At 44.7% G+C, this 23480-nt stretch overlaps 1 protein-coding gene across 1 annotated transcript in view; it reads left to right on the top strand.

Moving 5' to 3' along the window:
* Positions 1-6666: 6666 nt before the first annotated feature.
* Positions 6667-23480, top strand: part of LOC126094744 (uncharacterized) — a 143045-nt gene continuing 126231 nt past the window's right edge. The window contains exon 1 of the mRNA XM_049909295.1: positions 6667-6774. Coding sequence (XP_049765252.1) covers positions 6700-6774 — 75 coding nt within the window. The 5' untranslated portion in view covers positions 6667-6699. The remainder of the gene's footprint in view (positions 6775-23480) is intronic.

The raw sequence follows: 23480 nt of genomic DNA, 5'->3' as shown, positions 1-23480 counted from the left end.
TTTAAGTTATGGGCCATCAGCCATTTTAAAATTAAAGTTCCTTGCTTGTAAAGTGTTAGATTGTTTGGGTCTTCAGCCTGATTAATATAGTGTTTAAAGGTAAAGCTTTGGGCCTTCTGTCTACTAAAAATTATTTTAGTTATGTTTTAAGTCATGGGCCTTCAGCCATTTTAAAATTAAAGTTCCATGCTTGTCAATTATTAGATTGTTTGGGACCTTCAGCCTAATTGAAGATAAGGCCTTCTGCCTTGTGTTTTTTTTATTTAATTTTACCTTGAGTCTTAAATCATGGGCCTTGAGCCGTCTTTACATTAAGGTTGTTGCCTTTCAAGTGTTAGATTTTGGGCCTTCAGCCAAATTATAGAACTTACTTAACGTGAGGCCTTCTGCCCTCTAAATGTTCTCTTTGGCGTCTGAATTTTGAGTTAATCGCTTTTAGTCGTTTTTTTTTTCTAAATTAAAGTGGTTGTGCCCTTAAGGCATAAGATAGTGTGGCGATTTAGCCGATAACTAAGTTCAAGAATTTGTACTGTAATGTTTGGTCAAATAAATAAAGTTATTTGTGTTCGAGTGTAACTGACAGCCGCTCACTTTGGCCCCTTTCCACAATTCCAACTACCTGCCCTGTCCTGCGGGTTTAGCAGGACGCTTCACACAGGTGTCGGTAGTATCACGTACACGAGGTACAAAAGGGCAGTGCATCGGCGAAGCTGTCATTTGCACTCAGCTGAATCATGTGGAAAGGATTCCGCAGTGGCTGTGGCCACACGATGGGAATTAAAAGACACTCAACGCACAATGATAGTTGGATTTAGTCATAGGACACTCTATTCTGGAAACTGTTATGGAATTCAATATTTCGAGATTCGCAGTTTCAAGAGTGTGCCGAGAATACCGTATTTCAGATATCATGTCTCACCACGGACAATGTAGTGACCGACGGTCCTCATTTAACGAACGAAAGCACGAGCGTTTGCATAGATTTGTCAGTGCTAACAGACAAGCAATACTGCATGACCTAACCATAGGAATCAATGTGGAACGTACGACGAATGTATACGTTAGGTAAGTGCGGCGACATTTGGCGTTAATGGGCTTGCTAACAGCACGACATTGCCTGCAGCGCCTCTCCTAGGCTCATGAACATAGCTGTTGGACACTAGAGGAGTAGGAAACCGTGGCCTGGTCAGATGAGTCGTTGCTTTAGTTGCAGAGATCTGTTGGTCAGGTCGGAGTGTGGCGCAGACCCCGCAATGTCATGGGCACAAGTTATCAACAAGGCACTGGGCAACTTGGTGGTGGCTTCATAATGGTGTGGGCTGTGTTTCAACATCTACATCTACAGGGTGTTTCAAAAATGACCGGTATATTTGAAACGGCAATAAAAACTAAACGATCAGCGATAGAAATACACCGTTTGTTGCAACGTGCTTGGGACAACAGTACATTTTCAGGCAGACAAACTTTCGAAATTACAGTAGTTACAATTTTCAACAACAGATGGCGCTGCGGTCTGGGAAACTCTATAGTACGATATTTTCCACATATCCACCATGCGTAGCAATAATATGGCGTAGTCTCTGAATGAAATTACCCGAAACCTTTGACAACGTGTCTGGCGGAATGGCTTCACATGCTGATGAGATGTATTGCTTCAGCTGTTCAATTGTTTCTGGATTCTGGCGGTACACCTGGTCTTTCAAGTGTCCCCACAGAAAGAAGTCACAGGGGTTCATGTCTGGCGAATAGGGAGGCCAATCCACGCCGCCTCCTGTATGTTTCGGATAGCCCAAAACAATCACACGATCATCGAAATATTCATTCAGGAAATTAAAGACGTCGGCCGTGCGATGTGGCCGGGCACCATCTTGCATAAACCACGAGGTGTTCGCAGTGTCGTCTAAGGCAGTTTGTACCGCCACAAATTCACGAAGAATGTCCAGATAGCGTGATGCAGTAATCGTTTCGGATCTGAAAAATGGGCCAATGATTCCTTTGCAAGAAATGGCGGCCCAGACCAGTACTTTTTGAGGGTGCAGGGACGACGGGACTGCAACATGGGGCTTTTCGGTTTCCCATATGCGCCAGTTCTGTTTATTGACGAAGCCGTCCAGTTAAAAATAAGCTTCTTCAGTAAACCAAATGCTGCCCACATGCATATCGCCGTCATCAATCCTGTGCACTATATCGTTAGGGAATGTCTCTCGTGCAGCAATGGTAGCGGCGCTGAGGGGTTGCCGCATTTGAATTTTGTATGGATAGAGGTGTAAACTCTGGCGCATGAGATGATACGTGGACGTTGGCGTCATTTGGACCGCAGCTGCAACACGGAGAACGGAAACCCGAGGCCGCTGTCGGATCACCTGCTGCACTAGCTGCGCGTTGCCCTCTGTGGTTGCCGTACGCGGTCGCCCTACCTTTCCAGCACGTTCATCCGTCACGTTCCCAGTCCGTTGAAATTTTTCAAGCAGATCCTTTATTGCATCGCTTTTCGGTCCTTTGGTTACATTAAACCTCCGTTGAAAACTTCGTATTGTTGCAACAACACTGTGTTCTAGGCGGTGGAATTCCAAAACCAGAAAAATCCTCTGTTCTAAGGAATAAACCATGTTGTCTACAGCACACTTGCACGTTGTGAACAGCACACGCTTACAGCAGAAAGACGACGTACAGAATGGCGCACCCACAGACTGCGTTGTCTTCTATATCTTTCACATCACTTGCAGCGCCATCTGTTGTTGAAAATTGTAACTACTGTAATTTCGAAAGTTTGTCCGCCTGAAAATGTACTGTTGTCCCAAGCATATTGCAACAAACGGTGTATTTCTATCGCTGCTCGTTTAGTTTTTATTGCCGTTTCAAATATACCGGTCATTTTTGAAACACCCTGTATATCTACATGGTTACTCTGCAATTCACACTTAAGTGCCTGGCAGAGGTTTCATCGAACCATTTTCATGCTACTTCTCTACCATTCCACTCCCGAATGGCGCGTGGGAACAAGGAACACCTAAATCTTTCCGTTCTAGCTCTGATTTCTCTTATTTTATTATGATGATCATTTCTCCCTACGTAGGTGGTTGTCAACAAAATATTTTCGCATTCGGAAGAGAAAGTTGGTGATTGAAATTTTGTAAATAGATCTCGTCGCAAAGAAAACCGCCTTTGTTTCAGTGACTGCCACACCAACTCGCGTATCATATCAGCGACACTCTCACCCCTATTGCGCGATGACACGAAACAAGCTGTCCTCCTTTGCACTTTTTCGATGTCCTCCGTCAATCCTACTTGGTAAGGATCCCACAGCGCGCAGCAATATTCCAGCAGAGGACGGACAAGTGTAATGTAGGCTGTCTCTTTAGTGGGTTTGTCGCATCTTCTAAGTGTTCTGTCAACAAAGCGCAGTCGTTGTTTGCCTTCTACACAATATTATCTATGTGGTCTTTCCAATTTAAGTTGCTCGTAATTGTAATTCCTAGGTATTTAGTCGAACTGACAGCCCTTAGATTTGTGCGATTTATCGTATACCCAAAATTTATCGGATTTCTTTTAGTACCCATGTGGATGACCTCGCACTTTTCTTTGTTTAGTGCCAATTGACACTTATCGCAGCATACAGAAATTTTCTCTAGATCATTTTGTAATTGGAACTGATCGTCTGATGATTTTACTAGACGGTAAATTACAGCGTCATCTGCAAACAATCTAAGGGGGCTGCTCAGATTATCACCTAGATTATTTATGTAAATCAGGAACAGCAGAGGGCCTATGACACTACTTTGCCGAACGCCAGATATCACTTCTGTTCTACTCGATGATTTACCGTCCATCACTACGAACTGTGACCTCTCTGAGAGGAAATCACGAATCCAGTCACACAAGTGAGACGATACTCCATATGCACGCAATTTGATTAATAGTCGCTTGTAAGGAATGGTATCAAAAGCCTTCGGGAAATCTAGGAATATGGAAACGACCTGAGATCCCTTGTCGACAGCACTCATTACTTCATGGGAATAAAGAGCTAGCTGTGTTGCACAAGAACGATATTTTCTGAATCCGTGTTGGTTATGTATCAATAAGTAATTTTCTTCAAGGTGATCATAATGCTCGAGGACAGTATATGCTCCAAAATCCTACTGCAAATTGAGGTCAGTGATTTGGGTCTTTAATTCAATGGGTTACTCCATGTTTACAGGGAACAGACTGGACCCTTTGGTCCAACTGAAGTACTTGGAGGCCATTTGCAGCCTGTCATGTACTACATGTTCCCAAACAACGATGGAATTTTTGTGGATGGCGGCGCATCATGTGATCGGGTCAAAATTGTTCAAGATTGGTTTGAAGAACATTCTGGTCAATTCGAGCGAATGATTTTGCCATCGAGATCGGCCGACGTGCGTCCCATCGAACATTTATGGGACGTAATCGAGAGGTCAGTTCGTGCACAAAATCCAGCACCGGCAACACCTCCGCAATTAATGTAAGGTTATAGAGACAGTAAGGCTCAATATTTCTGTACGGGACTTGCAACGACTTATTGAGTTCATGCCACGTAAAGCTGCTGCAGCACGCCAGACAAAAGAAGATCCGACTGGATATCAGGAGGTATCCCATCACTTGTCACCTCAGTGTATGCATAACTATCAGATAAAACATATTAATAGTGCAATTACGACCATGAATACCTAGTACAATTAAAACTCATTTTCCTCAAACTCATGATTTTGGCACTTAGAGTCTTTCTTATTTCAAGTCTTCAGTTTCCTTTTACCGAATTCGATTCAGTAACTCCAGATTGGTTAGTCAATCTACAGATCTAACCTTCAGCATTCTTCTGCAGCACCACATTTCAGATGTTTTTGTTCACTATGGAACTTAAGCTGTGGGAGTAACGTCAATCTACACTCATGCTCATAAATTAATGATAATGCTGATACATGGTAAAACAACGCTCTGGTGGGAGGTTTGCGGTTTTAAAGCACCTCGGGGTATGACCACGCGGTGCACCTGACCTGCGGTCGTCGCACGGTGGCGCTGGCAACAGTCCACAACGCAGAGGTGTGTTGGTGCATGTCAGAGTACGGTGCAGCGAGTAAGTTTGCAGACTTTTCAGACGTGCTAATGGTGACTGTGTGTTGAAAATGGCTCAAAGAACATATATTAATGACGTTATGAGGGGCAGAATACTAGAGCGACTAGAGGCTGGTCAAACACAGAAGGTCGTAGTACGGGCCCTCCGTGTGCCACAACGTTATGGCAACGATTCCAGCAGACAGGAAACGTGTCCAGGCGCTACAGTACGGGACGTCCACAGTGTACACCACCTCAAGAAGACCGATATCTCACCATCAGTGCCTGCAGACGGCCACGGACTACTGCAGGTAGCCTTGCTCGGGACCTTACCGTAGCCACTGAAACAGTTGTCTCCAGACACAGATTCTACAGACATCTGAACAGACATGGTTTATTTGCCCGGAGATCTGCAAGGTGTATTCCACTGACCCCTAGCCACAGGAGAGCGCGTCAAGCCTGGTGTCAAGAACACACTACATGGTCATTGGAACAGTGGTCCCAGGTTATGTTCACCGACGAGTCCAGGTATAGTCTCAACAGTGATTCTCGCCGGGCTTTCATCTGGCGTGAACCACGAACCAGATACCACCCCTTAATGTCCTTGAAAGGCACCTGTATCGAGGTCGTGGTTTGATGGTGTGGGGTGGGATTATTATTGGTGCATGTACACCCGCATGTCTTTGACAGAGGAACTGTAACAGGTCAGGGGTATCGGGACGTCGTTTTGCACCAGTATGTCCGCCTTTTCAGGGGTTCAGTGGGTCCCATCTTCCTCCTGATGGATGATAACGCACGGCCCCACCGAGCTGCCATCGTGTAGGAGTACCTTGAAACAGAAGATATCAGACGAATGGAGTGGTCTACCTGTTCTCCAGTCCTAAGCCACATCGAACAAGTTTGGGATGCTCTCGGTCTACATATCGCTGCACGTCTTCAAACACCTACGACACTTCAGAAACTCCGACAGGGACTGGTGCAAGAATGGGAGGCTATACCCCAGCAGCTGCTCGACCACCTGATCCAGAGTATGCGAACCCATTCCGCGGCCTGTGTACGTGTGTATGGCGATCATATCCCGTATTGATGTCGGGGTACATGCGCAGGAAACTGTTTCGTTTAGTAGCATATGTGTTTCGGGACGGTTTTTTCAACGTATCAGCAATATCGTGGAGTTACAGATCTGTGTTGTGTGTGTACTCTATGTGCCTCTGCTGTTAGCTCCAGTTTTGTGTAGTGCCACGTTGTGTGGCACCACATTCAGCAATTATCCTTAATTTATGAGCATGAGTGTATATTTACGGGAAGAGAGGGGGGGCAGGGTGAGAGAGAAGTAACCAATTGTGAGCCTCCCCAGAATAACGGAGCATATGTAGTGGTTCGAGAATGAGACTGGGGCCGCACCACTGTCGGGCAGCTAGCAAAGACCGTGGGCTCTGTGTTCATTCGTGACTATGCAAAATGAATGTGAATGTAGCGGACGGCAGAATACGGTGTCGGCCTTGGGCAGCTGTGACGGGGCCATTGATAGCATCTGGTCGCACGCGAGCGTCCGGATGCGCTGGACTACAAGAGCGGTCCGGCGAGGTGCGCTCCGCTCAGAGCCAGTTGTGCCGCCGGACCGCCATGGCAGCTACCGGAGCCACCGTCGCCTTCATCGCCGCCGCCGTGGCAGCCCTCGCTGGCACCGCCCACGCCTGCGTGAGTGTCGCGGCATGCGCGCTTTGTACACTAAGCAGGCCTTCTCCTGCACCCTGTGGCCACGTGTCCCCGACGTTACGTCCTAACATGCCCATTGAAGATGTTCAAGAAATGACACCTGTCTGCTCCAAAGGGAAGTGACTCGATGCGGTAGACGCCATATTTCTTTCATCTACATCTACATTTATACTCCGCAAGCAACCCAACGGTGTGTGGCGGAGGGCACTTTACCTGCCTATGTCACTGCCTCCCTTTCCTGTTTCAGTCGCGTATGGTTCGCGGGAAGAACGACTGCCGGAAAGCCTCCGGCATTCGTGATCTCCTCGGCAGGTATAAGTAGGGGGAAGCAATATGTTCGATACCTCATCCAGAAACGCACCCTCTCGAAACCTGGACAGCAAGCTACACCGCGATGCAGGGCGCCTCTCTTGCAGAGTCTGCGACTTGAGTTTTCTAAACATTTCCGTAACGCTATCACGGTTACAAATAAACCTGTGACGAAACGCGCCGCTCTTCTTTGGATCTTCTCTATCTCCTCTGTCAACCCGACCTGGTACGGATCCCACACTGATGAGCAATACTCAAGTGTAGGTCGAACGAGTGTTTTGTAAGCCACCTCCTTTGTTGATGGACTACATCTTCTAAGGACCCTCCCAATGAATCTCAACTTGGCACCCGCGTTACCATTAATTAATTTTATATGATCATTCCACTTCAAATCGTTCCGTACGCATACTCCCAGATATTTTACAGAAGTAACTGCTACCAGTGTTTGTTCTGCTATCATATAATCATACAATAAAGGATCCTTCTTTCTATGTATTCGCAATACATCGCATTTGTCTATGTTAAGGGTCAGTTGCCACTCCCTGCACCAAGTGCCTATCCGCTGCAGATCTTCCTGCATTTCGCTGCAACTTTCTAATGTTGCAACTTCTCTGTATACTACAGCATCATCCGCGAAAAGCCGTATGGAACTTCCGACACTATCTACTAGATCATTTATATATATTGTGAAAAGAAATGGTCCCATAACATTCCCCTGTGGCACGCCATAGATTACTTTAACGTCTGTATGCGTCTCTCCATTGAGAACAACATGCTGTGTTCTGTTTGCTAAAAACTCTTCAATCCAGCCACACAGTTGGTCTGATATTCCGTAGGTTCTTACTTTGTTTATCAGGTGACAGTGCGGAGCTGTATCGAACGCCTTCAGGAAGTCAAGGAAAACGGCATCTACCTGGGAGCCTGTATCTAATATGTTTGTGGCTCACTAAGAACTAATACTTTTTTATTCATCTTAGCGTTCTCAACATATTCCGGGACTTAGTTTTTAATACAGCTCGCAGTTTACGGTTTCAAGCTAACGGCATATTGAAGATTTATCAAAAACATGTCATCCTTTTCGTAAAATGTCTGTTAATGACGCATCGGCAATGTAAACTCATATCATTGAGAAGTGGTGTAATGGGTAACTTAGTTGATTACAGTGCTGAAGGAAGTAGTTCCCTATGTTTGTGGCTCACTAAGAACTAATACTTTTTTATTCATCTTAGCGTTCTCAACATATTCCGGGACTTACTTATTACTGTAATACGAATGGCGATCAATAAGTAATGCGACACAGTTTTCTGTGAAAGCAGGTTGGTTTTATTCAGGATTCCAATACACAATATTATTCTCCACTCTTTTTTGTATCCCGCCTGGAAGACGACGCGTGGGTCTGCTCCTGTAATTTAGAGGATAGGCCGAATGTGGGAAGCTAGGAGGAGCAGGTGAGGTAGAACTCTCGGTACTGCAGTAAAGTAAAAGTGGTTTTACTATATCTCAACACAATAACAAACGTGAATACATAACTTTGTACTGAGGAGCACGTAGGTGTGAAGCCGGATGTACAAAGCTAACATAAGTTACACAGGCAAAATCTGTAGTGGCTCGCCCACTATGAAAATGAAACGATGTTGGTTGGTCGTCTGCTCGTTATCAAAATGGGGTGAATCTGGAGCGGCGCTCGTAGAGCTGCACAGCGCCGGCTAGAGGGCGCTGTCGTCAGCGAAGATCTTCCGCTCTGGTAGTGCCAACCTAAGAACGGGCACCTACGCGGTGGCATCGTAGCTGTCGATAGCACACTCTTTTCGCTACAGAACCATATATTTCAGCATAACCTTCGTACAGGGCGACGCCCTTACGTCACCTTACCGAAAGGCCCTTTATACCAGCATGGTACCACTCTATTGGTCGAAGTGGGAGCCAGCGTTTTGCTGCATCGGCAACCTCCTCAACACGCACGCACTGCTTCCCACAGAGAGCATCCTTCATAGGATCAAACAGATGGGAGTCGGAAGATCCGAGATCTGGGCTGCAGGATGAACGAGGAAGAAGAGTCCTTTCCTGTCAAGAAAGGTCACAGTTCGTAGTAATAGACGGAAAGTCATCGAGTAAAACAGAGGTAATATCCGGCGTTCCCCAATGAAGTGTTATAGGCCCACTGTTGTTCCCGATCTATGTTAACGACTTAGGAGACAATCTGAGGAGCCGTCTTAGATTGTTTGCAGATGATGCTGTCATTTATCGTCTTGTAAAGTCATCAGATGATCAAAACGACTTGCAAAATGATTTAGAAAAGATATCTGTATGGCGCGAAAAGTGACTCTGAATAAAGAAGAGTGTGAAGATATTGACATGAGTACTAAAAGAAATCAGCCAAATTTCGATTAAGCGGTAAGTCATACAAATCTGAAGGCTGTAAATTCAGCTAAATACTTAGGGATTACAGTTACAAATAACCTAAATTGGAACGATCAAATAGGTAATATTGTGAGTAGAGCAAACCAAAGACTGCGATTCATTGGAAGAACACTTAGAAGATACAACAGGTCTCCAAAAGAGACTGCTTACAACACGCTTGTCCGCCCTATTCTGGAGTATTACTGTGCGGTGTGGGATCCGCATCAGGTGGGACTGACGGATGACATCGGAAAAGTACAAAGAAGGGCAGCTCGTTTTGTATTATCGCGAAATAGGGGAGATAGTGTCACAGACATGATACGTGAATTGGAGTGGAAATCATTAAAACAAAGGCGTTTTTCGTTGCGACGGGATCTTCTCATGAAATTTCAATTCCAGTTTTCTCCTCCGATTCCGAAAACATTCTGTTGGCACCCACCTACATAGGGAGAAATGATTATCACGATAAAATAATAGAAAACAGGACTCACACAGAAAAATTGAAGCGCTCGTTTTTCCCGCGTGCCGTTCGAGAGTGGAACGGTAGAGAGACAGCTTTGAAGGTGGTTCATTGAACCCTCTGCCACGCACTTTATTGTGAATAGCAGAGTAATCACGTAGATGTAGTTGTAAATATAAATGTACCGGGTGATCAAAAAGGCAGTATAAATTTGAAAACTTAATAAACCACGGAATAATGTAGATAGAGAGGTAAAAATTGACACGCATGCTTGGAATGACATGGGGTTTTATTAGAACGCAAAAAAAGAAACAAAGCTCACAAAATGTCCTACAAATGGCGCAGGACAGCAAAACTTCTACCGTGACGGATGAGATATACGTCGATATGTTACAGAATCGCATCATCCCCAGCCTGACTGATAAACACCTGCTGGAACGTACGATGTTTATGCAGGATGGCGCTCCACCCGATATTTGCTAGACGCGTGAAAGATCTCTTGCGCGCTTCGTTTGGTGATGATCGTGTGCTCAGCCGCCACTTTCGTCATGCTTGGCCTCACAGGTCCCCAGACCTCAGTCCGTGCGATTATTGGCTTTGGGGTTACCTGAAGTCGCAAGTGTATCGTGATCGACCGACATCTCTAGGGATGCTGAAAGACAACATCCGACGCCAATGCCTCACCATAACTCCGGACACGCTTTACAGTGCTGTTCACAACATTATTCCTCGACTACAGCTATTGTTGAGGAATGTTGGTGGACATATTGAGCATTTCCTGTAAAGAATATCATCTTTGCTTTGTCTTACTTTGTTATGCTAATTATTGTTATTCTGATCAGATGAAGCGCCATCTGTCGGACATTTTTTGAGCTTTTGTATTTTTTTTGGTTCTAATAAAACCCATGTCAATTTGTACCTCTCTATCTACATTATTCCGTGATTTATTCAGTTTTCAAATTTATACTGACTTTTTGATGACCCGGTAGAAAGAAGGTTTCTGAGCTCCTCTCGGGTGCACAGACTTGTGTGATGCCTTACGTTGTCATTGAGAAGGAGAAGTTCGTCAGCATTTTCATAGCGACGAACGCGCTGAAGTCATTTCTTCAATGTTCTGAGGGTAGCGCAGTACACTTCCCAGTTGATCATTGGGAGGGAGGACGTCAAACAGAATAACATCTTCAGTCCGAGAAGACCGTCGCTTTGAATTTACTGATGGGGATGAATTGATGATGGAGACAGTACAACACCCAGTCCACGAGCGGAGAAAATCTCCGACCCAGCCGGGAATCGAAACCGGGCCCGTGTGAAGGCAATCCGTCACGCTGACCACTCAGCTATCCGGGAGGACAAGTGGTTGAGGTGGTGAGGCGCCACTCCATGGATTGCCGTTTTGTTTCCGGCTCCAAGTGATGAACCCATCTTTCCTCGCCTGTGACGACGTTCGACAAGAAATTGGCACGATGAGCCTCTTAACGCGCAAGCAATTCGGCACAGGTGGTCCTTCGCTGCTCTTTATAGTCTTTTGTTGGGCGGCGGGTGCCCAGTATACACACACCTTTGAGTACCCCAACTGGTGGACGAGTGTGCCCGCACTACCAACAGATACTTCCAGTTGTGCAGTGAGGTGTTTGTGATCCGTCGATCACCTCGAATGAGCCTATGAATATCTGCCACGCTCTGGTTTTCCCCCAAAAGAAAGTCAGTGATATCTCGCTGTTTGGAGCGCACCTCCGTCACAAAGACCATTTTGAAGACTACGTATAGCACCGCCGCCCATCGGAACTCCATGAAACTATAGGTGCTGAAGGCGGAATAATCTGCGATGCCCCACAATAAACTCGTCATTTTTTCAAACAAAATTGGCCAAGGAAAAAATGTGTTGAGTCCTATATTCTGCAATATTCGTTGCTCTTTGTATTTCTGCCTGATTAGAAAAGGAAAAGTGATATATATATATATATATATATATATATATATATATATATATATATATATATATATATAGGGTTGTCCATTTATAGTGACCGGGCCAAATATCTCACGAAATAAGCGTCAAACGAAAAAACTACAAAGAACGAAACCTGTATAGCTTGAAGGGGGAAACCAGATGGCGCTATGGTTGGCCCGCTAGATGGCGCTGCCATTGGTCAAATGGATCTCAACTGCGTATTTTTTTTAAATAGGAACTCCCATTTTTCTTACATATTCGTGTAGTACGTAAAGAAATATGAATGTATTAGTTGGACCACTTTTTTCGCTTTGTGATAGATGGCGCTGTAATAGTCACAAACATATGGCCCCCAATTTTAGACGAACAGTTGGTAACAGGTAGGATTTTCAAGTTAAAATACAGAACGTAGGCACGTTTGAACATTTTATTTCGGTTGTTCCAATGTTGTACATGTACCTTTGTGAACTTATCATTTCTGAGAACGCATGTTGTTAACGCGTAATTACCTGTAAATACCACATTAATGCAATAAATCCTCAAAATGATGTCCGTCAACCTCAATGCATTTGGCAATACGTGAAACGACATTCCTCTCAACAGCGAGTAGTTCGCCTTCCGTAATCTTCGCACAGATTAGATTACATTAGATTAGTTTTTCGTTCCATACATCCATGCTGAGGAGATCCTCGTGGATGTGGAACATGTCAATTTTTTTTTTTAGCTGAAATAACAATACTAATAGTATGAATATATACAATACATCATTTGTTTCTATTAAAAAATTCGTCAATGGAGTAGAAGGAGTTGGCCACTAGTAAGCCTTTCAGTCTCCTTTTAAATTGATCTTTATTTGTAACTAAGTTTTTTATGTTTGCTGGCAAATTATTAAAGATGAGTGTTCCTGAGTAGTGGACCCCTTTTTGAACTAAAGTAATTGCTTTTAAATCTTCGCGCAGATCATTTTTGTTCCTGGTATTTATGTATGAACTGAGCTGTTTGTTCGAAAAAGAGATATATGTTATTTAGGACAAATTTCTTTAAGGAGTAAATATACTGAGAAACAGTGGTTAGTATACCCAGTTCGTTGAAGAGGTTTCTACATGACGTCCGTGAATTTACTCCACAAATAATACGCATTACACGCTTTTGGACTCTGAAAACTTTTGTTTGACTTGAAGAGTTACCCCAAAATACACTCCTGGAAATTGAAATAAGAACACCGTGAATTCATTGTCCCAGGAAGGGGAAACTTTATTGACACATTCCTGGGGTCAGATACATCACATGATCACACTGACAGAACCACAGGCACATAGACACAGGCAACAGAGCATGCACAATGTCGGCACTAGTACAGTGTATATCCACCTTTCGCAGCAATGCAGGCTGCTATTCTCCCATGGAGACGATCGTAGAGATGCTGGATGTAGTCCTGTGGAACGGCTTGCCATGCCATTTCCACCTGGCGCCTCAGTTGGACCAGCGTTCGTGCTGGACGTGCAGACCGCGTGAGACGACGCTTCATCCAGTCCCAAGCATGCTCAATGGGGGACAGATGCGGAGATCTTGCTGGCCAGGGTAGTTGACTTACACCTTCTAGAGCACGTTGGGTGGCACGGGATACATGCGGACGTGCATTGTCCTGTTGGAACAGCAAGTTCCCTTGCCGGTCTAGGAATGGTAGAACGATGGGTTCGATGACGGTTTGGATGTACCGTGCACTATTCAGTGTCCCCTCGACGATCACCAGTGGTGTACGGCCAGTGTAGGAGATCGCTCCCCACACCATGATGCCGGGTGTTGGCCCTGTGTGCCTCGGTCGTATGCAGTCCTGATTGTGGCGCTCACCTGCACGGCGCCAAACACGCATACGACCATCATTGGCACCAAGGCAGAAGCGACTCTCATCGCTGAAGACGACACGTCTCCATTCGTCCCTCCATTCGCGTCTGTCGCGACACCACTGGAGGCGGGCTGCACGATGTTGGGGCGTGAGCGGAAGACGGCCTAACGGTGTGCGGGACCGTAGCCCAGCTTCATGGAGACGGTTGCGAATGGTCCTCGCCGATACCCCAGGAGCAACAGTGTCCCTAATTTGCTGGGAAGTGGCAGTGCGGTCCCCTACGGCACTGCGTAGGATCCTACGGTCTTGGCGTGCATCCGTGCGTCGCTGCGGTCCGGTCCCAGGTCGACGGGCACGTGCACCTTTCGCCGACCACTGGCGACAACATCGATGTACTGTGGAGACCTCACGCCCCACGTGTTGAGCAATTCGGCGGTACGTCCACCCGGCCTCCCGCATGCCCACTATACGCCCTCGCTCAAAGTCCGTCAACTGCACATACGGTTCACGTCCACGCTGTCGCGGCATGCTAGCAGTGTTAAAGACTGCGATGGAGCTCCGTATGCCACGGCAAACTGGCTGACACTGACGGCGGCGGTGCACAAATGCTGCGCAGCTAGCGCCATTCGACGGCCAACACCGCGGTTCCTGGTGTGTCCGCTGTGCCGTGCGTGTGATCATTGCTTGTACAGCCCTCTCGCAGTGTCCGGAGCAAGTATGGTGGGTCTGACACACCGGTGTCAATGTGTTCTTTTTTCCATTTCCAGGAGTGTATAATACCATATGACATTATGGAATAAAAGTAGGCAAAGTATGCAAGCATTTTCAATTTTATGTCGCCTATGTCTGCTAACACTCGAATTGCAAATACAGATTTGTTAAGGCGTTTCTGCAGTTCTGTGGTGTGCTCCGCCCAACTGAATTTATTATCAAGTTGTAATTCCAGGAATTTAAGACTGTCAACCTCTTCTATCTGCTCTTCTTCATACTTTATGCATATGCTGGGTGGAAACATCTTACAGGTTCTGAATTGCAAGTAGTGAGTCTTTTCAAAGTTCAATGTCAATGAGTTGGCTTTAAACCATTTATTAATATCCATGAAAATATCATTAGCAGATCTTTCTAGAACTACACTCGACATACTATTTATTTCAATACTTGTGTCATCTGCAAACAAAACGAACTCTGCTTCTGGCAGTGTAACTGATGAGAGATCATGTATGTACACAAGAAAAAGCAATGGCCCTAAGATGGATCCTTGTGGGACACCACAAGGTAATTTCTTCCCATTCTGATGATGACTGATGACTTAATTCACTAGTCCCTTGTACTGACACCCTTTGTTTCCTGTTAGCTAGGTATGACTTGAACCATTTTGCAGCACTGCCCGTGACACCATAGAATTCTAATTTATTTAAAAGGATGTTGTGTTTCACACAATCAAATGCCTTTGACAGATCACAGAAAATACCTGCTGCTTGTAATTTGTTATTTAATGAATTAAGTAAATTTTCACTGTAGGTGTAAATAGCCTTCTCGATATCAGAACCCTTCATAAATCCAAACTGTGTTCTTGAAAATAAGTTATTTGTGGTCAGATGGTTGAGAAGCTGCCTGTACATTACTTTTTCTAAAATTTTTGAGAATGCTCGCAAAAGTGAAATCGGTCTGTAGTTTGATGGTATCTTGAATAGAGGCTTAACATCTGCATTTTTTTTAGGCAGTCAGGAAATGTCCCAGTTATAATTGACTGGTTACGCAGGTAACTTAGAATAATGCATTGACAATGCGCTGACTCATGTTGTCAGGCGTTGTCGGTGGATCACGATGGCAAATATCCTTCAACTTTCCCCATAGAAAGAAATCCGGGGACGTCAGATCCGGATTTCAGTCAGGAAATGTCCCAGTTATAATTGACTGGTTACGCAGGTAACTTAGAATAATGCATTGACAATGCGCTGACTCATGTTGTCAGGCGTTGTCGGTGGATCACGATGGCAAATATCCTTCAACTTTCCCCATAGAAAGAAATCCGGGGACGTCAGATCCGGTGAACGTGCTGGCCATGGTATGGTGCTTCGACGACCAATCCACCTGTCGTGAAATATGCTATTCCATACCGCTTTAACCGCAATCGAGCTATGTTTCGCACATCCATCATGTTGGAAGTACATGTACCTTTGTGAACTTATCATTTCTGAGATCGCATGCTGTTACAGCGTAATTACCTGTAAATACCACATTAGTGCAATAAATGCTCAAAATGATGTCCGTCAACCTCAATGTATTTGGCAATACGTGTAACGACATTCCTCTCAACAGCGAGTAGTTCGCCTTCCGTAATGTTCGCACATGCATTGACAATGCGCTGACGCATGTTGTCAGACGTTGTCGGTGGATCATGATAGCAAATATCCTTCAACTTTCCCCACAGAAAGAATCTGGGGCGTCAGATCCGGTGAACGTGCGGGCCATGGGTGCTTCGACGACCAATCCACCTGTCATGAAATATCGTATTCAAGACCGCTTCAACCGTACGCGAGCTGTGTGCCGAACATCCATCATGTTGGAAGTACATCGCCTTTCTGTCTTGCAGTGAAACATCTTGTAGTAACATTGGTAGAACATTACGTAGGAAATCAGCATACTTTGCACCATTTAGATTGCCATCGATAAAATGGGGCCAATTATCCTTCCTCCCATAATGCCGCACCATACATTAACCCGCCAAGGTCGATGATGTTCCACTTGTCGCAGCTAATGGATTTTCCGTTGCCCAATAATGCATATTATGCCAGTTTACGTTAGCGCTGTTGGTGAATGACGCTTCGTCGCTAAATAGAACGCGTGCAAAAAATCTTTCTCTTGTGCCCAGCGGCACAACTGTACACGACGTTCAAAGTCGTCGCCATGCAATTCCTGGTGCATAGAAATATGGTACAGGTGCAATCTATGTTGATGTAGCATTCTCAACACCGACGTTTTCGAGATTCCCGATTCTCGCGCAATTTGTCTGCTACTGATGTGCGGATTAGCCGCGACAACAGATAAAACACCTACTTGGCATCATCATTTGTTGCAGGTCGTGACTGACGTTTCACATGTGGCTGAACACTTCCTGTTTCCTTAAATAACGTAACCATCCGGCGAACGGGCCGGTCACTTGGATGATGTCGTCCAGAATACCGAGCAGCATACATAGCACACACCCGTTGGGAATTTTGACCACAATAGCCATAAATCAACACGATATCGACGTTTTCCGCAATTGGGAAACGGCCCATTTTAACACGGGTAATGTATGACGAAGCAAATACCGTCCGCACTGGAGGAATGTTACGTGATACCACGTACTTATACGTTTGTGACTTTTACAGCGCCATCTATCACAAAGCGAAAAAAGTGGTCCAAATAAAACATTCATATTGCTTTACGCACTACACGAATGTGTAATAAAAAAAAATGGGAGTTCCTGTTTAAAAAAACGCAATTGATATCTGTTTAACCTATGGCAGCGCATATCTAGCGGGCCAACCATAGCGCCATCTGGTTTCCCCCTTCAAGCTAGACGAGTTTCGTTCTTTGTAGTTTTTTCGTTTGATGCTTATTTTGTGAGATATTTGGCCCGGTCACTGTCAATGTACCACCCTGTATATAAATATTTGCAAGTATGTGGTAATTTCCCGGGTTGTGGTTAGGCAGGAACCTAAGAGGACAACACTGTCCCTCATATCTCTCCTCGTCCTTAACGCTTATGTCGGAACAACATGACAGAAACACACGTTCCCATCATAATAAAATCCTCTCTGTTCCACTGCATCGCTCAGTCACCTTCTCCACGTCCTTTACAGTAGCCGGAACCAGACTCTGGAATAATCTCCCTCGTTATGTTAGAGAACTTAAAAACATGTCCGGCTTCAAAAAACGGTTAATGACGTATCTACTTAAGCAACAGTAATGTCTTCTTCTGTACACGAATGCACTCCACCTCATTACTTCCCTCTTTCCCCCTTCTGAGATCTCCCTTCAAATGGCTCTGAGCACTATGGAACTTAACATCTATGGTCATGAGTGCCCTAGATCTTAGAACTACTTAAACCTAACTAACCTAAGGACAGCACACAACACCCAGTCATCACGAGGCAGAGAAAATCCCTGACCCCGCCGGGAATCGAACCCGGGAACCCGGGCGTGGGAAGCGAGAACGCTACCGCACGACCACGAGCTGCGGACAGATCTCCTTTTCCGAAAACTCGCTATACTAGTAAACATCTACGTTACTCACCAAGATATTAATGTACATCTGCACAAATCTTCATTACTATTGCCAGTTTTTCTCATGTTTATCATTGTTATTTGATTTTTTTAGTGTTATTATTATTGCTTTTATCATGATTTGTGTGTATAGCACCTGTTGTAAAAATACTGCCAGCATTTACTTTATTAGGTCTTAGTCATTACTCTTCATTCATATTGTCACTAGAGTAATCTAATTTTCTTATTTAAACTATTGTCATTATGTAACTCTGATGTGATGTGTGAAATGCCGCATGTGTCGAACACTGGTCCGATGTAAGATAGGGCCTGATGGCCCTAATCTGATCAGGTTAAATAAATAAATAAATAAATCGCTGAGACTGAAACCAGCTGCAGTAAAATTCCTTTGTCACATATATGTGGCTGTTCATTTCCGAATATGTTGCTACACCAGAGGATGTGGTTAGGTAGAAACCTAAAGTACAGCTTAAATTGCTACGGGTGAAACGAGCAACAATAACATGTATATTCTTCGATGTTATAAATATTTAGCTGTTTGAGAAGAGCAGGGAGGAGTAGGTTTCGCGCATGCGCAGAGTGGGATGCTTCTTAGGTTACTTCCGTTTGGAGAAAATGCGTGTTGTAGGTGTAACGCCTTGTACACGCTGTCCACTTGGTGCCTCTGTCGGTTTAATCCCCAAGCCTCGCAAGATCCTGCTTGGTGGGCGGGGGCGGGGGCGGGGGGGGGGGGGGGGGGGAGGCATGCTGAGAGAGGCGCAACGTGTAAAATTCGTATGCAGCGTGCTTCGTAATTAGCTAACTGCTCGAGTACATTGCGTCAGAGCCCTTTACGCTTGTCCGGCAGTATGGTGCTATTTGTTAGTACTATTTTCTCGACTAGACTTCCCACTGTTATTTGTTTCCACTATAGCAGTTATGGACAGTTTATACTGATCTACTTTGTTTAGTATGAATTTAAATCTTGATTAATTTTCGTCCTTACTTCATATGAACGCTTAATTCTATGTTAGAAATTATCCTAATATGTAAAAAAGGAACTGGAATGATAATTTGCAACCAACGTGATAAATCATCGTAGTCCCTAATTACCAAATCAAATATTTTGCTGTGTTCATAGTCAAATAATATTTTTCGATGGATAACAATTACGTCCTTAATGTAGAAATCACAATTACTGTTTACACCAGGTGAGCGAAAAATCACGGAGTCACAGAGGGTTTATACAGGATGAGGCAAATAAAAGTGGCTTGGACATTTTGTATTCATTTGTGGCGGCATTAATGGCGGAGGAAAATGCCTACAGTTACTTCCAACAGCTGCCCATACAGCCGACCGAACCTTGGAGCTCATTTACACAATCTGGATGGCTGACAGGGTTGTTAGCAGAGGTCAGTCTGATTGCGGCCCTAGCTGGCTACCCAGGTTACCTTATCTGTCACTGTGCAGGTGGGGGGAGCCCTAAAGTCTAAGGCGTATCGCAGCAAACCTCGCAGTCTTGAAGAACTGCAGCAGAACATTTCGGATGAGACTGCACGAATCCCAGCAGTCCAGTTTCGATCCACTTACAGCAATTTGCTGATCAGGGTCCAAAAGTCCAAAGAGATGAGTGGTGGTCACTCTCTACATCTGCTTTAGTCAGGCTATTACTGTATTTCCTTCCCTCTGCTGTGTTCTTTTGTACCCTTGTACTCTGTTCTACAGGCCACTTTTATTTGCCCCGCTCTGCAGTTGTGAATAACCCCCGTCAGAATCTGAAACAAAAGAAAGAAGAAAAGAATATATAAATAAGATATTCAGAGTTATAGCTCCTTCGTGACTTTTGGTCCATCCTTCATATTCATACGTACTGTACAGGAGCTCTTATTGCTTATTTGTTCGAACACTGTGGAGTAGTATGATATAATGTCACTCCTTTTTTTCAGAAACTGCCATATTTTAAGCGGAGCTACAGCCTCTTCATGTAGTTAATCCAGAGTTCTCGTTGTTAGTCTAGCAGGTTCGATACAGTATCGAACTCTGTGATGTATCGAGATATCCTGAGGATGTTCGAAGCGGAGTATCGTTTGCCCAGCCCTAATAATTTCCGCCGGCCGGGGTGGCCGAGCGGTTCTAGGCGCTACAGATTCGAATCCTGCCTCGAGCATGGATGTCTGTGATGTCCTTAGGTTAGTTAGGTTTAATAGTTCTAAGTCTAGGGGACTGATGACCTCAGAAGTTAAGTCCCATAGTGCTCAGAGCTATTTGAACCATTTAATAATTTCCACAGAAAACTCACACGGATGAAAGTGTACAATAACAGAAGGAAAAACGTTCTTGTGAACGTGCCCAAAAACCATACATTTGCGAGAGAATTGCAGATGTGTTGTTACAAATCACCGCTGACTTCAGTAACAAATATTGTCATAGTCGAAATTTGAGTCCAATTAGATGGAACTTGACAGAATGGTTTACATATCAAATAAATTTGTGGCAACTAGGGCTATATTTCATACTGAAGTCAACTGGGGCTCATAGACGGCCGCGGTGGCCGAGCGGACCTAGGCGCTTCAGTCCGGAACCGCGCGACTGCTACGGTCGCAGGTTCGAATCCTGCCTCGGGCATGGATGTGTGTGATGTCCTTAGGTTGGTTAGTTTTAAGTAATTCTACGTTCTTGGGGACTGATGACCTCAGATGTTAAGTCCCATAGTGCTCAGAGCCATTTGAACCATTTAGGGCTCATAATCACACAATCGCAAGTATGCCGCCACGGGCGTGTTCATGCACAAATGTTTACTGGAACATTTTTGCGTCATTTATCGTATACTTTCAGACGTTTGTGTTTGTCCTATAATTTTCATCCTTTGTATATAAAGTAGCAAAATTTTTTCTATAATATCCTGTGTGACTCAGAATTTGATGCAAGTACTTTCGTTTCACACCATTTCATAGACGGGTATGTCACTTTAAATTAGTGCTGTTGTAATTTCCTCTTTGTATGTAAAGGATGACAGTGCTGGAAAAAAGTCTTGCATTATTTGATTTTCAAACAGCTGAGCAAGACTGAACGTACTCAGACAGTTCTCTCTTTACTTATTCTGATCATCACTAAACCGACACACAATATATTTAGCGCAACGCAATCTGACTTTCAATAATACCTACAAAAGAATGGCCCTGACTAACAATAACCTATACCTTTCATGAATCACTTACCTCACAAAAATCTTCGTTACTCGAAACTACTGCAATTCAGCAAGCGCCAATACTGCCAGCTAAATAAAAGTTTCTAACTCTGAAGACACTAACTACTGATCGGCATAGTTAGCAAATGAAAGATTTTGATAGAGAACAAACAATGTATTTACCTTAATAGTGTTCAAAAGTCTTATATATATATATATATATATATATATATATATATATATATATATATATATATATATATCTCAGTTCATGATATCCAGTCTTACAAATTTCGTTTTTCTGACGGACACACGTCCAGATCGTCCGCTCATAGTAACCTCTGAAAGTTCTGGCATCTCTCTCCCTACATCCACCACTCCTGGCGGCTCAGCTCCAACTGCCCAACATTACACGCTGTTCACATCGAACTATCCAACGCTACACAAACGAATATTCCAACAATGTGTCCAACCAGCCACAGACTGCACACAGCGCAGTCATCGATTGTCATACAGAGCACTACGTGGCGTTACCAACACAAAAACCTTAACAGCCTCCCTACACTGTCACTACCAGTCGAATTCAGGTGCATAGATCCTGAGAGATGATAGATAAACTCCAGTGGAAGACTCTGCAGGAGAGACGCTCAGTAGCTCGGTACGGGCTTTTGTCAAAGTTTCGAGAACATACCTTCACCGAAGAGTCAAGCAGTATATTGCTCCCTCCCACGTATATCTCGCGAAGAGACCATGAGGATAAAATCAGAGAGATTAGAGCCCACACAGAGGCATACCGACAATCCTTTTTTCCACGAACAATACGAGACTGGAATAGAAGGGAGAACCGATAGAGGTACTCAGGGTACCCTCCGCCACACACCGTCAGGTGGCTTGCGGAGTATGGATGTAGATGTAGATGTAGATGTAGAAATCAGTACCCAGAACACCCACCTCTGGCCGTAATAACGTCCTTGATACGCCTGAGTATTGAGTCAAACAGAGCTTGGATGGCGTGTACAGGTACAGCTGCCCATGCAGCTTCAACACGATACCACAGTTCATCAAGAATAGTGACTGGCGTATTGTGACGAGCCAGTTTCATCGGCCACCATTGACCAGACGTTTTCAGTTGGTGATAGATCTGCAGAATGTGCTGGCCAGGGCAGCAGTCGAACATTTTCTGTATCCAGAAAGGCCCGTACAGGACCTGCAACATGCGGTCGTGCATTATCCCGCTGAAATGTAGGGTGTCGTAGGGATCGAATGAAGGGTAGATCCACAGGTCGTAACACATCCGAAATGTAACGTCCACTGTTCAAAGTGCCGTCAATGCGAACAAGAGGTGACCGAGACGTGTAGCCAATGACACCCCATACCATCACGCCGGGTGGTACGCCAGTATGGCGATGACGAATACACGCTTCCAATGTGCATTGACCGCGATGTCGCCAAACACGTATGCGACCATCATGATGCTGTAAACAGAACCTGGATTCATCCGAAAAAATGACGTTTTTCCATTCGTGTACCCAGGTACGTCGTTGAGTACACCATCGAGGCGTTCCTGTCTGTGATGCAGCGTCACCATGATTCTGGTGAACTGAAGAGAGTTGCGTCGACCGATAAGTACGGCACCACAATGTTAAATCAAGTGTCGCGCCCTACCGTACACTTCCGGGAAGGATAGCGCAAAGCCGAGATTGGACGAGACTCGACCCGTTCACAGCACATGCCTCCGACTCATGTGCAGTTTGGCACTCCTTTTCCCGGCTCTGTTATAAAACGTCTGTATGTTGCAAGTTGTTTTGATCAACTACACAACAAAGTAAAACCTAATTCAGGTGTTAATCTGTCCTGTTCATCTGGCATTGTTCAGATTCGAAAATTCTATTTAATTACCTTAAATTCGTATCAGACATTGGCCTGTATAACCAATGATAACTTTGCTCATCCCAAAAGTGGAAATCCAATGTTCCACTCGGCTGGCGGTTTTTTGATACAGGTGGCACATACAAAGTCGCCAACACTGGAAAGCTGCAAGTAGTAACACCATTTTGTCCCTTAAGATTTTAATAAACTCAACGCGAAAGTTCAAATCCATAAAATGGAAACGTAATACTGATACAGCCTCGCTCGCGAATCATAAGCTTTTTTCCAAGTGCAGTCTTATGGATCTCGCACTCCCCAACTATGAGGCAAAGTGACTGTTTGACATTCACTTACCACAGTCTGTCCGTCTTGCAGCCTCCGGCAAGGACTGCCTACAACGACTGATTACTGC

Source organism: Schistocerca cancellata, chromosome 8 (assembly GCF_023864275.1).
Source record: "Schistocerca cancellata isolate TAMUIC-IGC-003103 chromosome 8, iqSchCanc2.1, whole genome shotgun sequence".
Classification (NCBI taxonomy): Eukaryota; Metazoa; Arthropoda; class Insecta; order Orthoptera; family Acrididae; genus Schistocerca; species Schistocerca cancellata.
Note: the sequence above shows the minus strand (reverse complement) of the source record. Positions and strands in the feature narration are given on the sequence as shown.